The sequence below is a fragment of the Hippocampus guttulatus genome, chromosome 1, assembly GCF_054856545.1.
Source record: "Hippocampus guttulatus isolate MCC_2025c chromosome 1, RoL_Hgut_1.0, whole genome shotgun sequence".
Taxonomy (NCBI): Eukaryota; Metazoa; Chordata; class Actinopteri; order Syngnathiformes; family Syngnathidae; genus Hippocampus; species Hippocampus guttulatus.
This window is the reverse complement of record NC_141261.1, coordinates 16,647,956-16,660,106: the sequence shown is the minus strand read 5'-3', so window position 1 is coordinate 16,660,106 and position 12,151 is coordinate 16,647,956. Positions and strand designations below refer to the sequence as shown.

At 45.5% G+C, this 12,151-nt stretch overlaps 1 protein-coding gene across 2 annotated transcripts; it reads right to left on the bottom strand.

The window, feature by feature from the left end:
- Positions 1-107: 107 nt before the first annotated feature.
- ddx23 (DEAD (Asp-Glu-Ala-Asp) box polypeptide 23) lies at positions 108-10,172 on the bottom strand. Of its 2 annotated transcripts, none has more exons than XM_086114748.1 (17): positions 10,099-10,172; positions 9,481-9,652; positions 8,868-8,981; positions 8,208-8,298; positions 8,074-8,139; positions 7,841-7,979; positions 7,622-7,755; positions 6,766-6,878; positions 6,089-6,232; positions 5,758-5,983; positions 5,475-5,620; positions 5,198-5,375; positions 4,204-4,446; positions 3,978-4,129; positions 3,776-3,884; positions 863-1,037; positions 108-669 (listed from the first exon to the last, which is right to left on the bottom strand). In XM_086114748.1, exons 2-17 carry the CDS (start codon positions 9,636-9,638, stop codon positions 446-448), a joined length of 2,412 nt encoding a protein of 803 aa, XP_085970874.1. In that variant the 5' UTR covers positions 9,639-9,652; positions 10,099-10,172; the 3' UTR covers positions 108-445. The 2 variants fall into 2 exon arrangements, with proteins under 2 accessions (XP_085970874.1, XP_085970881.1); XM_086114755.1 differs by having other exon boundaries at positions 8,208-8,295.
- Between the last annotated feature and the right edge of the window lie 1,979 nt (positions 10,173-12,151).

Sequence of the window (12,151 nt, the reverse complement as noted above, 5' to 3'; positions counted from 1 at the left end):
TTGATATGGGCCAACTCATTACAATAATCAAGAACTGATATTATATTATATGCTTATGTTTTCAACGAATATTTAGCATGTTTATGGACACCAAAAAAAAAACATGCATATGTTGATTATTTATTCACAAGACTGACAACTTTTTTTACTATAAATGCTTATAATTGAAATTGTATATGGTAATTTTTCTTCAAAGTAAAAACAGAAAAAATAAGGGTAATGAGGGGAGGAAAAAAAAGAAGTCAACTCCTGTTCTGTACTTATCCTGACTTATTTCCAGCACTGCCAATGAGGATCTTTCTAACCCCTTACATTATAGATCATCAAGAGGAGGATCTGTTTTTGTGACGTGTACAGAATTCTCAAGACAAGTTCTCAGTTACCAAATTTTAAACCAGTTCAAATTTTAAAAAAGACCTCAAGTTAAGTTCTTTGTAGGTGTGGTTCAAGCAAAGATTGTCTCCTCTCGTCTCTTCTTGGTCAAGATGGTTCCAGGTTTGTGTTGTGCATCCGGGTGGTTGGCCAACTCTGGCGGGCATGTGGACACGGGGCTCTCGAGGATGGCCTGCTTCAAGTCGTAGAACACAGCCGAGTCCTCCTTGGTGAGGAAGGTCAAGGCCACACCGCTCTTACCAGCACGACCCGTACGCCCAATACGATGGATGTAATCTGGGAGGAATCATTCATGGAATGTTACTCGAGAGGACCAACCAAAACTCCAATAAAAGCAAACTACAACAGCACTCAAAATGGTGCAGTCTAGTATAACAAGTGTCGTTGTGTTTATGCTTCCGTTTGGTTGTTAGAAGACAATTACATGATTTGACTTCAGCAAAAGACATACCGGGGGAAAAGCGCTTACCTTCAATGTTCTTGGCCATGTCATAGTTGATGACCATGGACACGTCGTGGATGTCGATACCTCGACCAGCCACGTCTGTGGCCACCAGAATGTCTTTGGCGCCCGCCTTAAGGTTGGAAAGTGCAAACTCTCTCTGCTCCTGACCTTTGCCACCATGCAGTGTGCAAGCATTGTACTGTGAAGAGAAATTGTAACATCTCAGGTACTATAAATTGTAACATACTGTAGTCATACATACAGAGGAAACAGTATAAACATGATTATAACCGTATCGGGATAACTGAGTATCGGGATCTGAGTTGTGGCCGTAAGGTGGTTGGTGCCTGTCGTGGCGGCAACCCTCGTACTCGCTGGTGGACACCAGCAGTAAGGGATGCCGTCAAGCTGAAGAAGGAGTCCTATCGAGCCTTTATGGCCTGTGGGACCCCAGAGGCAGCTGACGGGTATCGACTGGCCAAGCGGAACGCAGCTTCGGTGGTCGCCGAGGCAAAAACCCGAGCGTGGGAAGAGTTCGGTGAGGCCATGGAAGCCGACTTCCGGACGGCTTCGAGGAAATTCTGGTCCACCATCCGACGTCTCAGGAGGGGGAAGCAGTGCACCACTAACACTGTGTACAGTGGGGATGGGGCACTGCTGACTTCGACTCGGGACGTTGTGAACCGGTGGGCAGAGTACTTCGAAGACCTCCTCAACCCCACCAACACGTCTTCCTTGGAGGAAGCAGAGTCTGAGGACCCTGAGGTGGGCTCTCCTATCTCTGTGGTTGAAGTCACCGATGTGGTTAAAAAGCTCCTCGGTGGCAGGGCCCCAGGGGTGGATGAGATCCGCCCGGAGTTCCTCAAGGCTCTGGATGTTGTGGGGCTGTCCTGGTTGACACGCCTCTGCAACATCGCGTGGTCAACGGGGAGAGTGCCTCTGGATTGGCAGACCGGGGTGGTAGTCCCTCTTTTTAAAAGGGGGGACCGGAGGGTGTGTTCCAACTACAGAGGGATCACACTCCTCAGCCTCCCTGGTAAGGTCTATTCAGGGGTGCTGGAGAGGAGGGTCCGTCAGGAAGTCGAGCCTCAGATTGAGGAGGAGCAGTGTGGTTTTCGTCCCGGCCGTGGAACAGTGGACCAGCTCTACACCCTTAGCAGGGTCCTCGAGGGTATGTGGGAATTCGCCCAACCAGTCTACATGTGTTTTGTGGACTTGGAGAAGGCGTTTGACCGTGTCCCTCGGGGAGTTCTGTGGGGGGTGCTTCGTGGGTATGGGGTACCGAACCCCCTGATACGGGCTATTCGGTCACTATACCACCGATGTCAGAGTTTGGTTCGCATTGCCGGCAGTAAGTCGGAATCGTTTCCAGTGAGGGTAGGACTCCGCCAAGGCTGCCCTTTGTCGCCGATTCTGTTCATAATCTTTATGGACAGAATTTCTAGGCGCAGCCGAAGCGTTGAGGGCGTCCGTTTTGGTGGCCTCAGTATTGCATCCCTGCTTTTTGCAGATGATGTGGTGCTGTTGGCTCCTTCAAACGGGGCTCTCCAACGCTCACTGGAGCGTTTCGCAGCTGAGTGTGAAGCGGTTGGGATGAAAATCAGCACCTCCAAATCTGAAACCATGGTCCTCAGTCGGAAAAGGGTGGAGTGCCCCCTCCGGGTCGGGGGAGAGATCTTGCCCCAAGTGGAGGAGTTTAAGTATCTTGGGGTCTTGTTCACGAGTGAGGGCAGGAGGGAGCGAGAGATCGACAGGCGGATCGGTGCAGCGTCTGCTGTGATGCGGACGTTGTATCGGTCTGTCGTGGTGAAGAAGGAGCTGAGCCAAAGGGCGAAGCTCTCAATTTACCGGTCGATCTACGTTCCAACCCTCATCTATGGTCACGAGCTATGGGTCGTGACCGAAAGAACGAGATCCCGGATACAAGCGGCCGAAATGAGTTTTCTCCGCAGGGTGTCCGGGCTCTCCCTTAGAGATAAGGTGAGAAGCTCGGTCATCCGGGAGGGGCTCAGAGTCGAGCCGCTTCTCCTCCACATCGAGAGGAGCCAGATGAGGTGGCTTGGGCATCTGATTCGGATGCCTCCTGAACGCCTCCCTGGTGAGGTGTTCCGGGCATGTCCCACCGGGAGGAGACCCCGAGGAAGACCCAGGACACGCTGGAGTGACTATGTCACCCAGCTGGCCTGGGAACGCCTCGGGATCCCCCGGGGAGAGCTGGAAGAAGTAGCTAGGGAGAGGGAAGTCTGGGCTTCCCTGCTAAAGCTGTTGCCCCCGCGACCCGGCCCCGGATAAGCGGTAGAAGATGGATGGATGGATGGATGGGATAACAACATAATTGAAATATAAACAAACAACAAAAAAATCACCAGATCTACAGTCGAAGATTGGAAGATTTTGGAGCGACAAGGAGGTAAAAACAATCCTCTCAACAAAGAATCCTCTCAACAAATTTTGGCGGCGGTGAACGTCACCTTGCTTCACTTGACCACTCCTCCTTCTAGCTAGCTAGCGAAGTCAAGCTAAATGATTTTTTTTTAAATACTTGTTGCCAACCCTAGCACTTTATCCAGCTGTTGATCTTTCCCGCTCAAGGCTGAGCTGAGTGAGTTATTCAAGGGCTCAAGTCAGGAATAGGAACACTAACTTAAAGATCTAATTCCCACTTTCCTTCCAGTACAGAAACAAGTGCACACAGGCTCTGGTTGTGGTTTTCTCCGTGTTTAAGAGCAACAAGTAGGGCGCACGCACGTAAGCACACACATGTTCTCCCTGCACACAGCAAAGCCCATTGTGCTAAATCCAATATAAAAAAAAGAGAAATCAACATTTAAAATTCTATCACGTTTCACCAGAAGGCTGTATCCCGAGTCATATCAAAATGCATGATCTGTGGTGCAAGGGTACACAGTTTAAAAAAAAAAAATCACAGTGACTTACGCCCATCTTCTCCAAGGACTTTGCCAGCACGTCACAGCCCTTCTTCTGGTTGACAAAGATAATGATGGGGGGCTCGAAACCATGCGCCAACACCTCCAGCAGTTTCTTCCTGTACCACACAAATCACATGACCCCGAAAGTGTTGTTGGAAAGCCCTTTGAGCAGCAAATTCTATGCTGCACATTTCCGTCAAGTGTCTCACCTTTTCTCTCCCTCGGACATGAGCAGCACTTTCTGTTCGACTCTCTCATGAGGTTTGCCCGCGGACCCGATGTACACCACGGCGGCGCGTCTCAGGTAGCTCCTCGCCAGTCTCTCCACAGCGGGAGGCATGGTAGCCGTAAACATGACAGTCTGCAAGACAGCAATCAAACAATCAATGGAAGACCAATGGAGCACGGAAACGGCAACAACGAAGATTGACATACTTGTCTGTATTTATGTTTCCCAGATTCAAAGTTCATGGTCATTTTCTCAGGGTCCTCAGCTTCTTCAGTATCCGGTTTCTGATTGGTCACTGGGATATACTCCAGAATCTTTTGGACGTCAGGCTCGAAGCCCATATCAATCATACGATCAGCTTCATCCAGGACCACGTAGGTGCAGCGACCCAGGACCAGGTAGCGGTTCTCCAGCACGTCGATCAGACGACCAGGGGTGGCGATAACAATCTGTTGAAACGTGTGAACGGTTGGTGTGCTGTACAAGAAGCTACTCAACACTAATTACGTCTGGTTAGCTGAGCATCATCCTCCTATCGACAAGACGCATTCAACTAAATTCATGGAGTGCATTGACTGACAAGTTTCATTCGTTCCGTGACCAAGCTTGTAACTTCATTTACTCATTCGTATATTGCATCACTGATTACCATTGAAATTAATTTCAATACTTTTAATCCATTCCAGCCAGGAAAAAAAAACAGGAGGGTTACAAGAAAAACAATCAAACTCATACTTTATTATAAAACATAATAAAAGATATTATAAAGAAGTAAACTAGTTGTCACACACATATACACACAGTGGTACAGTAGTGTATTCATGTGCCAACGTGTGTCTAGTTAGCGAGTGATGTCAGAGCCTGGAGTCAGCCAGTTTGGTTTACCAGACGGTTAAACCATTTTCACACTGCACTTTCAGTGCGAAACGGTTGTGCTGCAGCCCAGAAAGATAACGGTGCCGTGGTTGCCGGCGTGCCCAGAATCGGGAGTGCTGCTGCAGCAGCCGACTAGGAATTGATCACAGAGACTTTTGCCACTGGTTTAGACGAGAAATAGAATCAAAATTGCTATGAGGTATATTTGCTGAGCGGGGAGCAGTGTCTTCTTAAAAACATCACTCTCTGTCATCTCTCGTGTCTCCTAATAAAATACAATTGTGTCAGAGTGTATATATGAGACAGAAGCGAGCAGCATCTCACCTCACAGCCCATCCTGAGACGGAAGCCCTGGTCCTCTCTGGAGATTCCTCCAATAACAGCCACGGTACGGATGCCGAGCGGTTTACCAAACTTGATTGTTTCCTCCTCGATCTGCTGGGCCAACTCACGAGTCGGGGCCAGGATCACAGCATAAGGACCCTGGTCCGAGTCTTCGATCCTATACCGATGAGATGCCATGAACGAGTGTGAGTCGCAGGGATGACAACGTCAAGGCAACTTGTTCACAGTTCACTTCAGCCTGCATGGTATCTCTCACCTGTCAATCTTTGGAAGGGTAGTGATCCAGACGAGCAGCGGGATGAGAAAAGCAGCCGTTTTCCCGCTACCCGTCTCGGCCACACCGATGATGTCACGGTTCTGTAACCCAATAGGAATGGCTTGCCTCTGAATAGGGGTTGGATCCTGGATGTGAACAAGAAAACAAATTGCTGTTGGTAAATAAATGCAACATAGTGGCATGATGACAAAATCACTGTAAGAAAAAACCAAAAACAAGTGGCACATAAGTCTGTATTACAGTGTTTTGCCGACATGCTGACCTTGTAGCCACATTTGTCGATGACCTCGAGGATGTGTGCTGGCAGCTGATACTCCTTCCAGTTCCTGATGGGGTTCGGGATTTTTCCTCCCTTTGTGGTAATGCTGTAGTCCTCACGGAAGATTCTCCAGTCTCTGTCGATCATCTCGTCCAGCTTCTTCTGAGACCAGTGCCTGTCGTCCCAGCGTTGCTTGGCTTCTTTCTTACGCATCTTCTTCAGTCTCGTCCTGAGAGCAGGGACGAGCAAAGACGGTGCCCCGACAGAGGGTGAGTTGGGGCGAGGGAGTCATGGTGGGATGGCAGGTCATTCAAAAACAAAAATCTCTACTCACTCTTCCTGTTCCTTCTCCTCCATCGTACGCCTTTTCTCCATCAGGTCACCATAGAAACGTGACTGCTCTCTTTTCTGCTGCTTAAGGTCTATTCCAGCGATGAACCCACGTCCATACAGCTGCACCGAATGTTTTTCTTTGTATCTGTGGCACCAACACATTGATCACATTCTTCTGATGTACCCTCAACCAGTCATTCCCAGTCAGAATATAATAGTGTGCCCTAAGAGATCATCAGGGGTGCTACAGGGAAACCTGTAACCTGCCTGAAACCAGTGTTGACCTATATTGAGGCCAGGCATATATTTTACTAGACTAGAACTGCGGTAAAATGAGAATTCTCAGTCTAAACTTAGAACTGAAAATTAAGATACCAAGGCCAACAATGGACAGAGAGAAAGAAACTACCGGTACATTACCTTAAAAATATGGAAGTTAAAAGAATCGGGTAGATCATTTTCTGCATCAAATTTGTTTGAGCTTTTCGTTCGCTTCTGAGCGATGCGCACACTATCACGGCTGCCGGGGATGGATGCAGTGCTCAGCGGCCAGGCAGCCTTCTCGCTAGAGCAATGGCTAGAATCTCGCTTTCTTTTGCTTCAAAGTAGAATGTTTCCACATCTTGCCACATACAGGTATGTGCTATTGCAATGATACAGTGTGAGAATGTGACTTACATGGGGTTGTAGTCAACTGACGTGTCTTCAGAAGCATCCCACTCGAAAACAAATTTCCTGTCATTCAGGTGACGCGTTCTGCGGCGTTTCTTCATCCCACCCAAGTAACGTTCCTGCAAGATTGAACATTTTTACTGACTGTGGATTGTCACTGCAGGTCTGACTTCCACATTCTGATTTAGAGCCAACGGCTTTTTTTGGAAACATTTATATGGCTTTATTTATATTACATGTATGGTTCAAGGGCATTGTCTTCTTTGGCATTTGACTCAGCATGACTCAGATTTGATCTTAGTTTTACCGTTTGGTGCCTTCTACCATCTTTGTTACTGATTAATAGCTTTATTGTTGTATATGTGTTAGCTGCCCCATGTACAGCACTTTGTATGCAGCGATGGCTGTTTGAAAATGCTCTATCAATACAGTTGAGTTGAAGTGACATGTACTGTGAGATATGAATGAATCCGTGAAACAACTCGTATGTGGTAATGTAACTAAACTTGTCTTAAAGAGGAGCAGCAACAGTGATTTATGGTGAACTGCCTATAATAACATCCATCATTCACAAGTATAAATGAAATTGTAAATATAGGTTTACTGTATTCTTATGCCATGGTGGCAGTGGGCTGTGTCCCCCTCGCTGAAACACAGAAATTGACTTTTTGTCTGAAAATGGGCACCAGCACACTCTTCCTTCATCCCTTAGGCATCTTCTCACCCTCTTGAGGTCTATTCAACAAGCAAGTCCAAAACTCAACATCCACCTCTATGCTAAATCACTGTTGCATTTCTAATGAAAACATGTACATTTCCTTGGTGGACACAATGCATTCATGTAGCATGAGGAATGTCCAACCTTAATAGCCTGTAATTCTTTGCCTTTGTCTTTTTCCTCTCTTATTTTTTGCCGCCCATCGTCCTCTTCGTTCCCGTTGTTCTCCCTCTCTATCCGCTCTCGTCGTTCCCGTCTTTCTCTTTCTTGTGGATCCTCTGCAACACACTTCACCGGTTAGTACGGACACCTCCACTGTGCAATGAACGACAGTAACTGAGTGAGCCAAAGGATGAGACAAACCGAGCATTTTCCGTCCAATGTCTTGAAAAACCCTTCTCCTTTTCCTCTCCTCCTCCATCAGCTTCCTCTTCTCCTCAACCTCTTGTTCCCGCCGCTTCAGAGCCTCTGCCTCCCTCTCTGCTTTTGAAAGGAACTTTGGCTGAAATCAGGGGAAATATGTGAGGAAGAGAGGCAAGAAATGCGCTTCGGGTCTATAAAAGCTAAGAGCAAGTGTTTTTCAGTAAACTCCCTACCTTTGCCTCTGCTTCTTCCTCTGCCTTCTTCTTGGCAAGAAGCTCTTCCAAAGATAATGGCTGCACCTGAAAAGAAGCAACACAGGCTTAACACTTATAAAGTCTTTAGTATAAAATCATCAGCGAGATCGCACCTTCTCTTTTTTCTTTTTGTCATCTTCTTCCTCGGGTTTTATGTCCTTCTCACTCTTTAGCTTGGCATCCTTTGACTTGGGTGAGAGACTTCTTTGGAAGAGATCACAAAACAGTGTTGTAAGGGGCTCAAGAGCATGTTTTATTCTACAGATTTTTTTTTCTATACCACTGATCCTCACTAGTGTCACAGGTGAGCTGGAGCTTACCCCATCTGACTTTAAGCAAGAGAAGACGAGATACACTCTGGACTGGTTGCCAGTCAATCGCAGGGCACATATAGGCACAAAATCACTCATACTCACATTCTCACTGATTTATAGTCTTCAATGAACCCATGAAGCAAGGAATGTTAGAAGAAGCCAGAGTACAAGAGGAAAACCAAGCCAGGCACTGGAAGATTGTGCAAACTCCACAAAGGAATGCTGGATCCTGGATTTGAACTACCAACTCCAGAACTGTGTGGCAGTTCCACTAACACTATGCTGCTTCCATTATAGTAATGGATAATAAAAGCAAGAGAAAAAACTGTGGTTGCATGGTTAAAATGGCTGTTACTTCAAAATTTGCAGGGGTGTATAGCTCAAGTAAAACTGAAACCAAAATATGGTAATATCATCAAAAATATTTTGTCTCCTAAAGATGTGCACGTATCTATGTACCTGGAGCGCCGACTGCGATCCTTATCACGCCGATGGCTGTCTCGGTCCTTCCGACTTCTGTCTCGGTCCTTGTCTCTGTCACGTTCCTTGTCCCTGTCTTTTATGCGGCGGTCTCTGAAGTCATCACGCAAGTCAAAAAAGGAGACAAGTTCAACCACAGCCATATGAAATGCCAAAGTGAGCAGTGCTTCTCAACTGTTGCCACCCTGGGACCCTCATTTTCCTATTGTTGCAAAGTTGTGACCCACTTGTGTAGATGTTATGACGAATAAAGAATATTTTGTTTTAAGATAGCCTATTAAAACACATGTATAGTGTATAATATTTTCAAACACAGATTCAAATAGATTTGATATACCACCTTAAGAGGCTGAGGTCTACTGAATTTGTATTTGGAGTAAACTAGTGGCTAGAGCACGAGGCACCTACACTTCCAGTCGCTTACCTAATATGTTCCATTTGGGAGCTTCATACGCCTCGGTACTGTACCAAAATCGTCTAAATAAGAAGACATCTATCTTCTAATTTTTTTTTTTTTTTTTTTACAAGCTGTCCGCAACCCAGCAGTTGAGAATCACTGTTCTTAAAGGTGCTCCTATCAACATTGGGATACCTTTCGATCGATTTTGAGCGATTGCGTTCTCGAGATCGACGCCGTTTGCGTGGAGGTGATGGTTTTCGATCTCTTTCTCGTGAGCGGCTGTGTTTCCGCTCTCTGTCTTTGGTCCCTGAGGAGTCAACATCTTTCTTCTCTGAGGAATCGGCTGCCATCTGAATGCATAAACCTGGAGATGGTTGAGTGCACTGACTTTATACGAAAAGAAATCTGACAACATTCCTATGAAGCATAGAGTTAAGCTACACCCTTATTTCATTTAAAACGCTGCATGCTCGGGCAAGCGTGAAATACAAGCAACACACGATCGGGCAATATGAACGCACGTCTTTTCGATAGGGAACTTCATTTATGCATCTCCCTAGTGACTTCCGTGTCATTAAGATACAAAACAAATAAACGCAGCAGTTCCTTTCAAACCACTGTTTCATTTCCACATTGTGATAATGCACTTGAGATGGTGAATGGTTGCAATGCGTACCGTGTAGAGCAACTGAACTAGCACTTGAGAGAAAGAGCAATTTAGCAACGGGTGAATTATGTATCAGAAACAACACTAATGTTAACCACTTCTTTTATATTCAAACCAAGTGTTTAAACATATTGTAAGCTTACCGTGATGCCTTGTAAACAAAACACTTGCGATTAATATACGCTTCAAGAAGACGCCATTTTGCTGGACCCAAGGGAAGGCGACGAGGTATGATGGGAATTGTAGTACTGAAGAGCCACAGATCAAGTTCTAACCTCAATGTTAAACTACATTTCCCTTCGAGAAGAAGCTGCCTCGGGACGATGTTTTCGAACACCTCAATGCCCGTTCAAAACTTCCTCTCATCTCAAGCACAAGGTGGCGACCGCGTATTACGTAAAATGAGTGTTCACTGTCAGAAACGTGCAAATTTTGTTGAAACTCAAAGCCACTTTTTCACCCATAATTTAGGTATTGGTGTAAAATTGAAATGATAAATTGATTTACTTGGAACCAGCATTTTCAGACAGGCCGTTTTAAGACGAGCGTGACAAATGGGCTATACTGTATCATGCTATTTTAAGCTTTCCACAGTTAACTATTTACATGATTATATATTACGTTTGGCATGATGGCGATCTAATTTGTTATGAAATATGAGTAATTTTGGTGACTAATTTTCTAACCCAGAAGTGGAGGCCTGCTCACGGAAACCCACGTCATGACGTAATCCGCACCTTTCATAAAACATCCATCCATCCATAGATCCATTTTGTACACGACTAAGTAAGCACATTATGTTTAAAAGAGTGTTAATAAGTTCAACGTTATATCGGCCAAATTTATTTTACTTTTTCATAGTTGTGTTGTCTTCTACTCTTCTTATTGAAGAGTAAATGTAGTTATATGAAATGTAGTTATCCATCCATCCATCCATTTTCCGAACCGCTTGATCCTCACTAGGGTCGCGGGGGGTGCTGGAGCCTATCCCAGCCGTCTCCGGGCAGTAGGCGGGGGACACCCTGAATCAGTTGCCAGCCAATCGCAGGGCACACAGAGACGAACAACCATCCACGCCCACACTCACACCTAGGGACAATTTAGAGCGTCCAATCAGCCTGCCATGCATGTTTTTTTTTTTTTTGGAATGTGGGAGGAAACCGGAGCACCCGGAGAAAACCCACGCAGGCCCGGGGAGAATTTGGAATTTGAAAATTTTCCAAGCAACGGCGCCTTTACAAGAAAGCCGCTCAGAGCACCTCTTTCCCAGGTACGCTTGTCAGACATTCCACTGGCTGCTCAGAAAAAATGGGTGTGGTGGTCTGCAGGGGCAGGGGTAACTCACCCAATCTTACACGTATGAAACCCAATAAATTCCTTGGATTGAGTGAAACTGGTGCTTTGAGAGCAGGAATGAACAAGAATTCTCAGAGATGTGTAAATGGATGAAAACACCACTTCGTCTTCCATGAGGTGTATGAGCCATGAAAACCAATCACTCGTCAGAAGCACAAATGGCTTTCAAATCAACTTTTTAGGATTAGAATGATACAAGTGATTACAAATACAATCTATGACAGCTGCCATTTGATCAAGGCGGATGTCCCTGCAGACCAAAAAAAAAAAGACCTTGAAAAGAAAACGTTCAAGTGCAGATTGAGTGATGCTCATTCAAATTCTGGACTTGTCTTTCCCTCCGCCAGAAGATCAAGAGAACAAAACGTTGCCCTTCTGGAGGGGAAACGATGTCAGTTAAATTGATGTCTTAGAAGATAAAATAAACATGAGCATTGATGAAAATTATACTGTTTGGCAGATGATTTCTTTAAGTACGGGCATTAATTACATATTTTTGTAATTCACTGTGCCAATACTGTATACAAACCATACCATAAGAATGTTGTATGTTCAGTTAATCATTTTTGATTTTCCCAAAACAAATAAAATGACAGGTAAACAACCTATTTTGCATGATCCTCTGAAATAACTGACAGGTAAAGTCATTCAGAGTTCAGATGTGACTAACGGTGTCGATTGTAGACGGTAACTGTAATTTTAGTGTCTAAGAAGCAAGAAAAAACATGCCTTTTTGTTTGAGACAAAGGTGAGCAGAAGATCAAGCACATTGCTGAACTGAAATGTTCAAAACATGTATTCAACACAACAGCACATTCAGAGTAAGTCATGAAGACACTG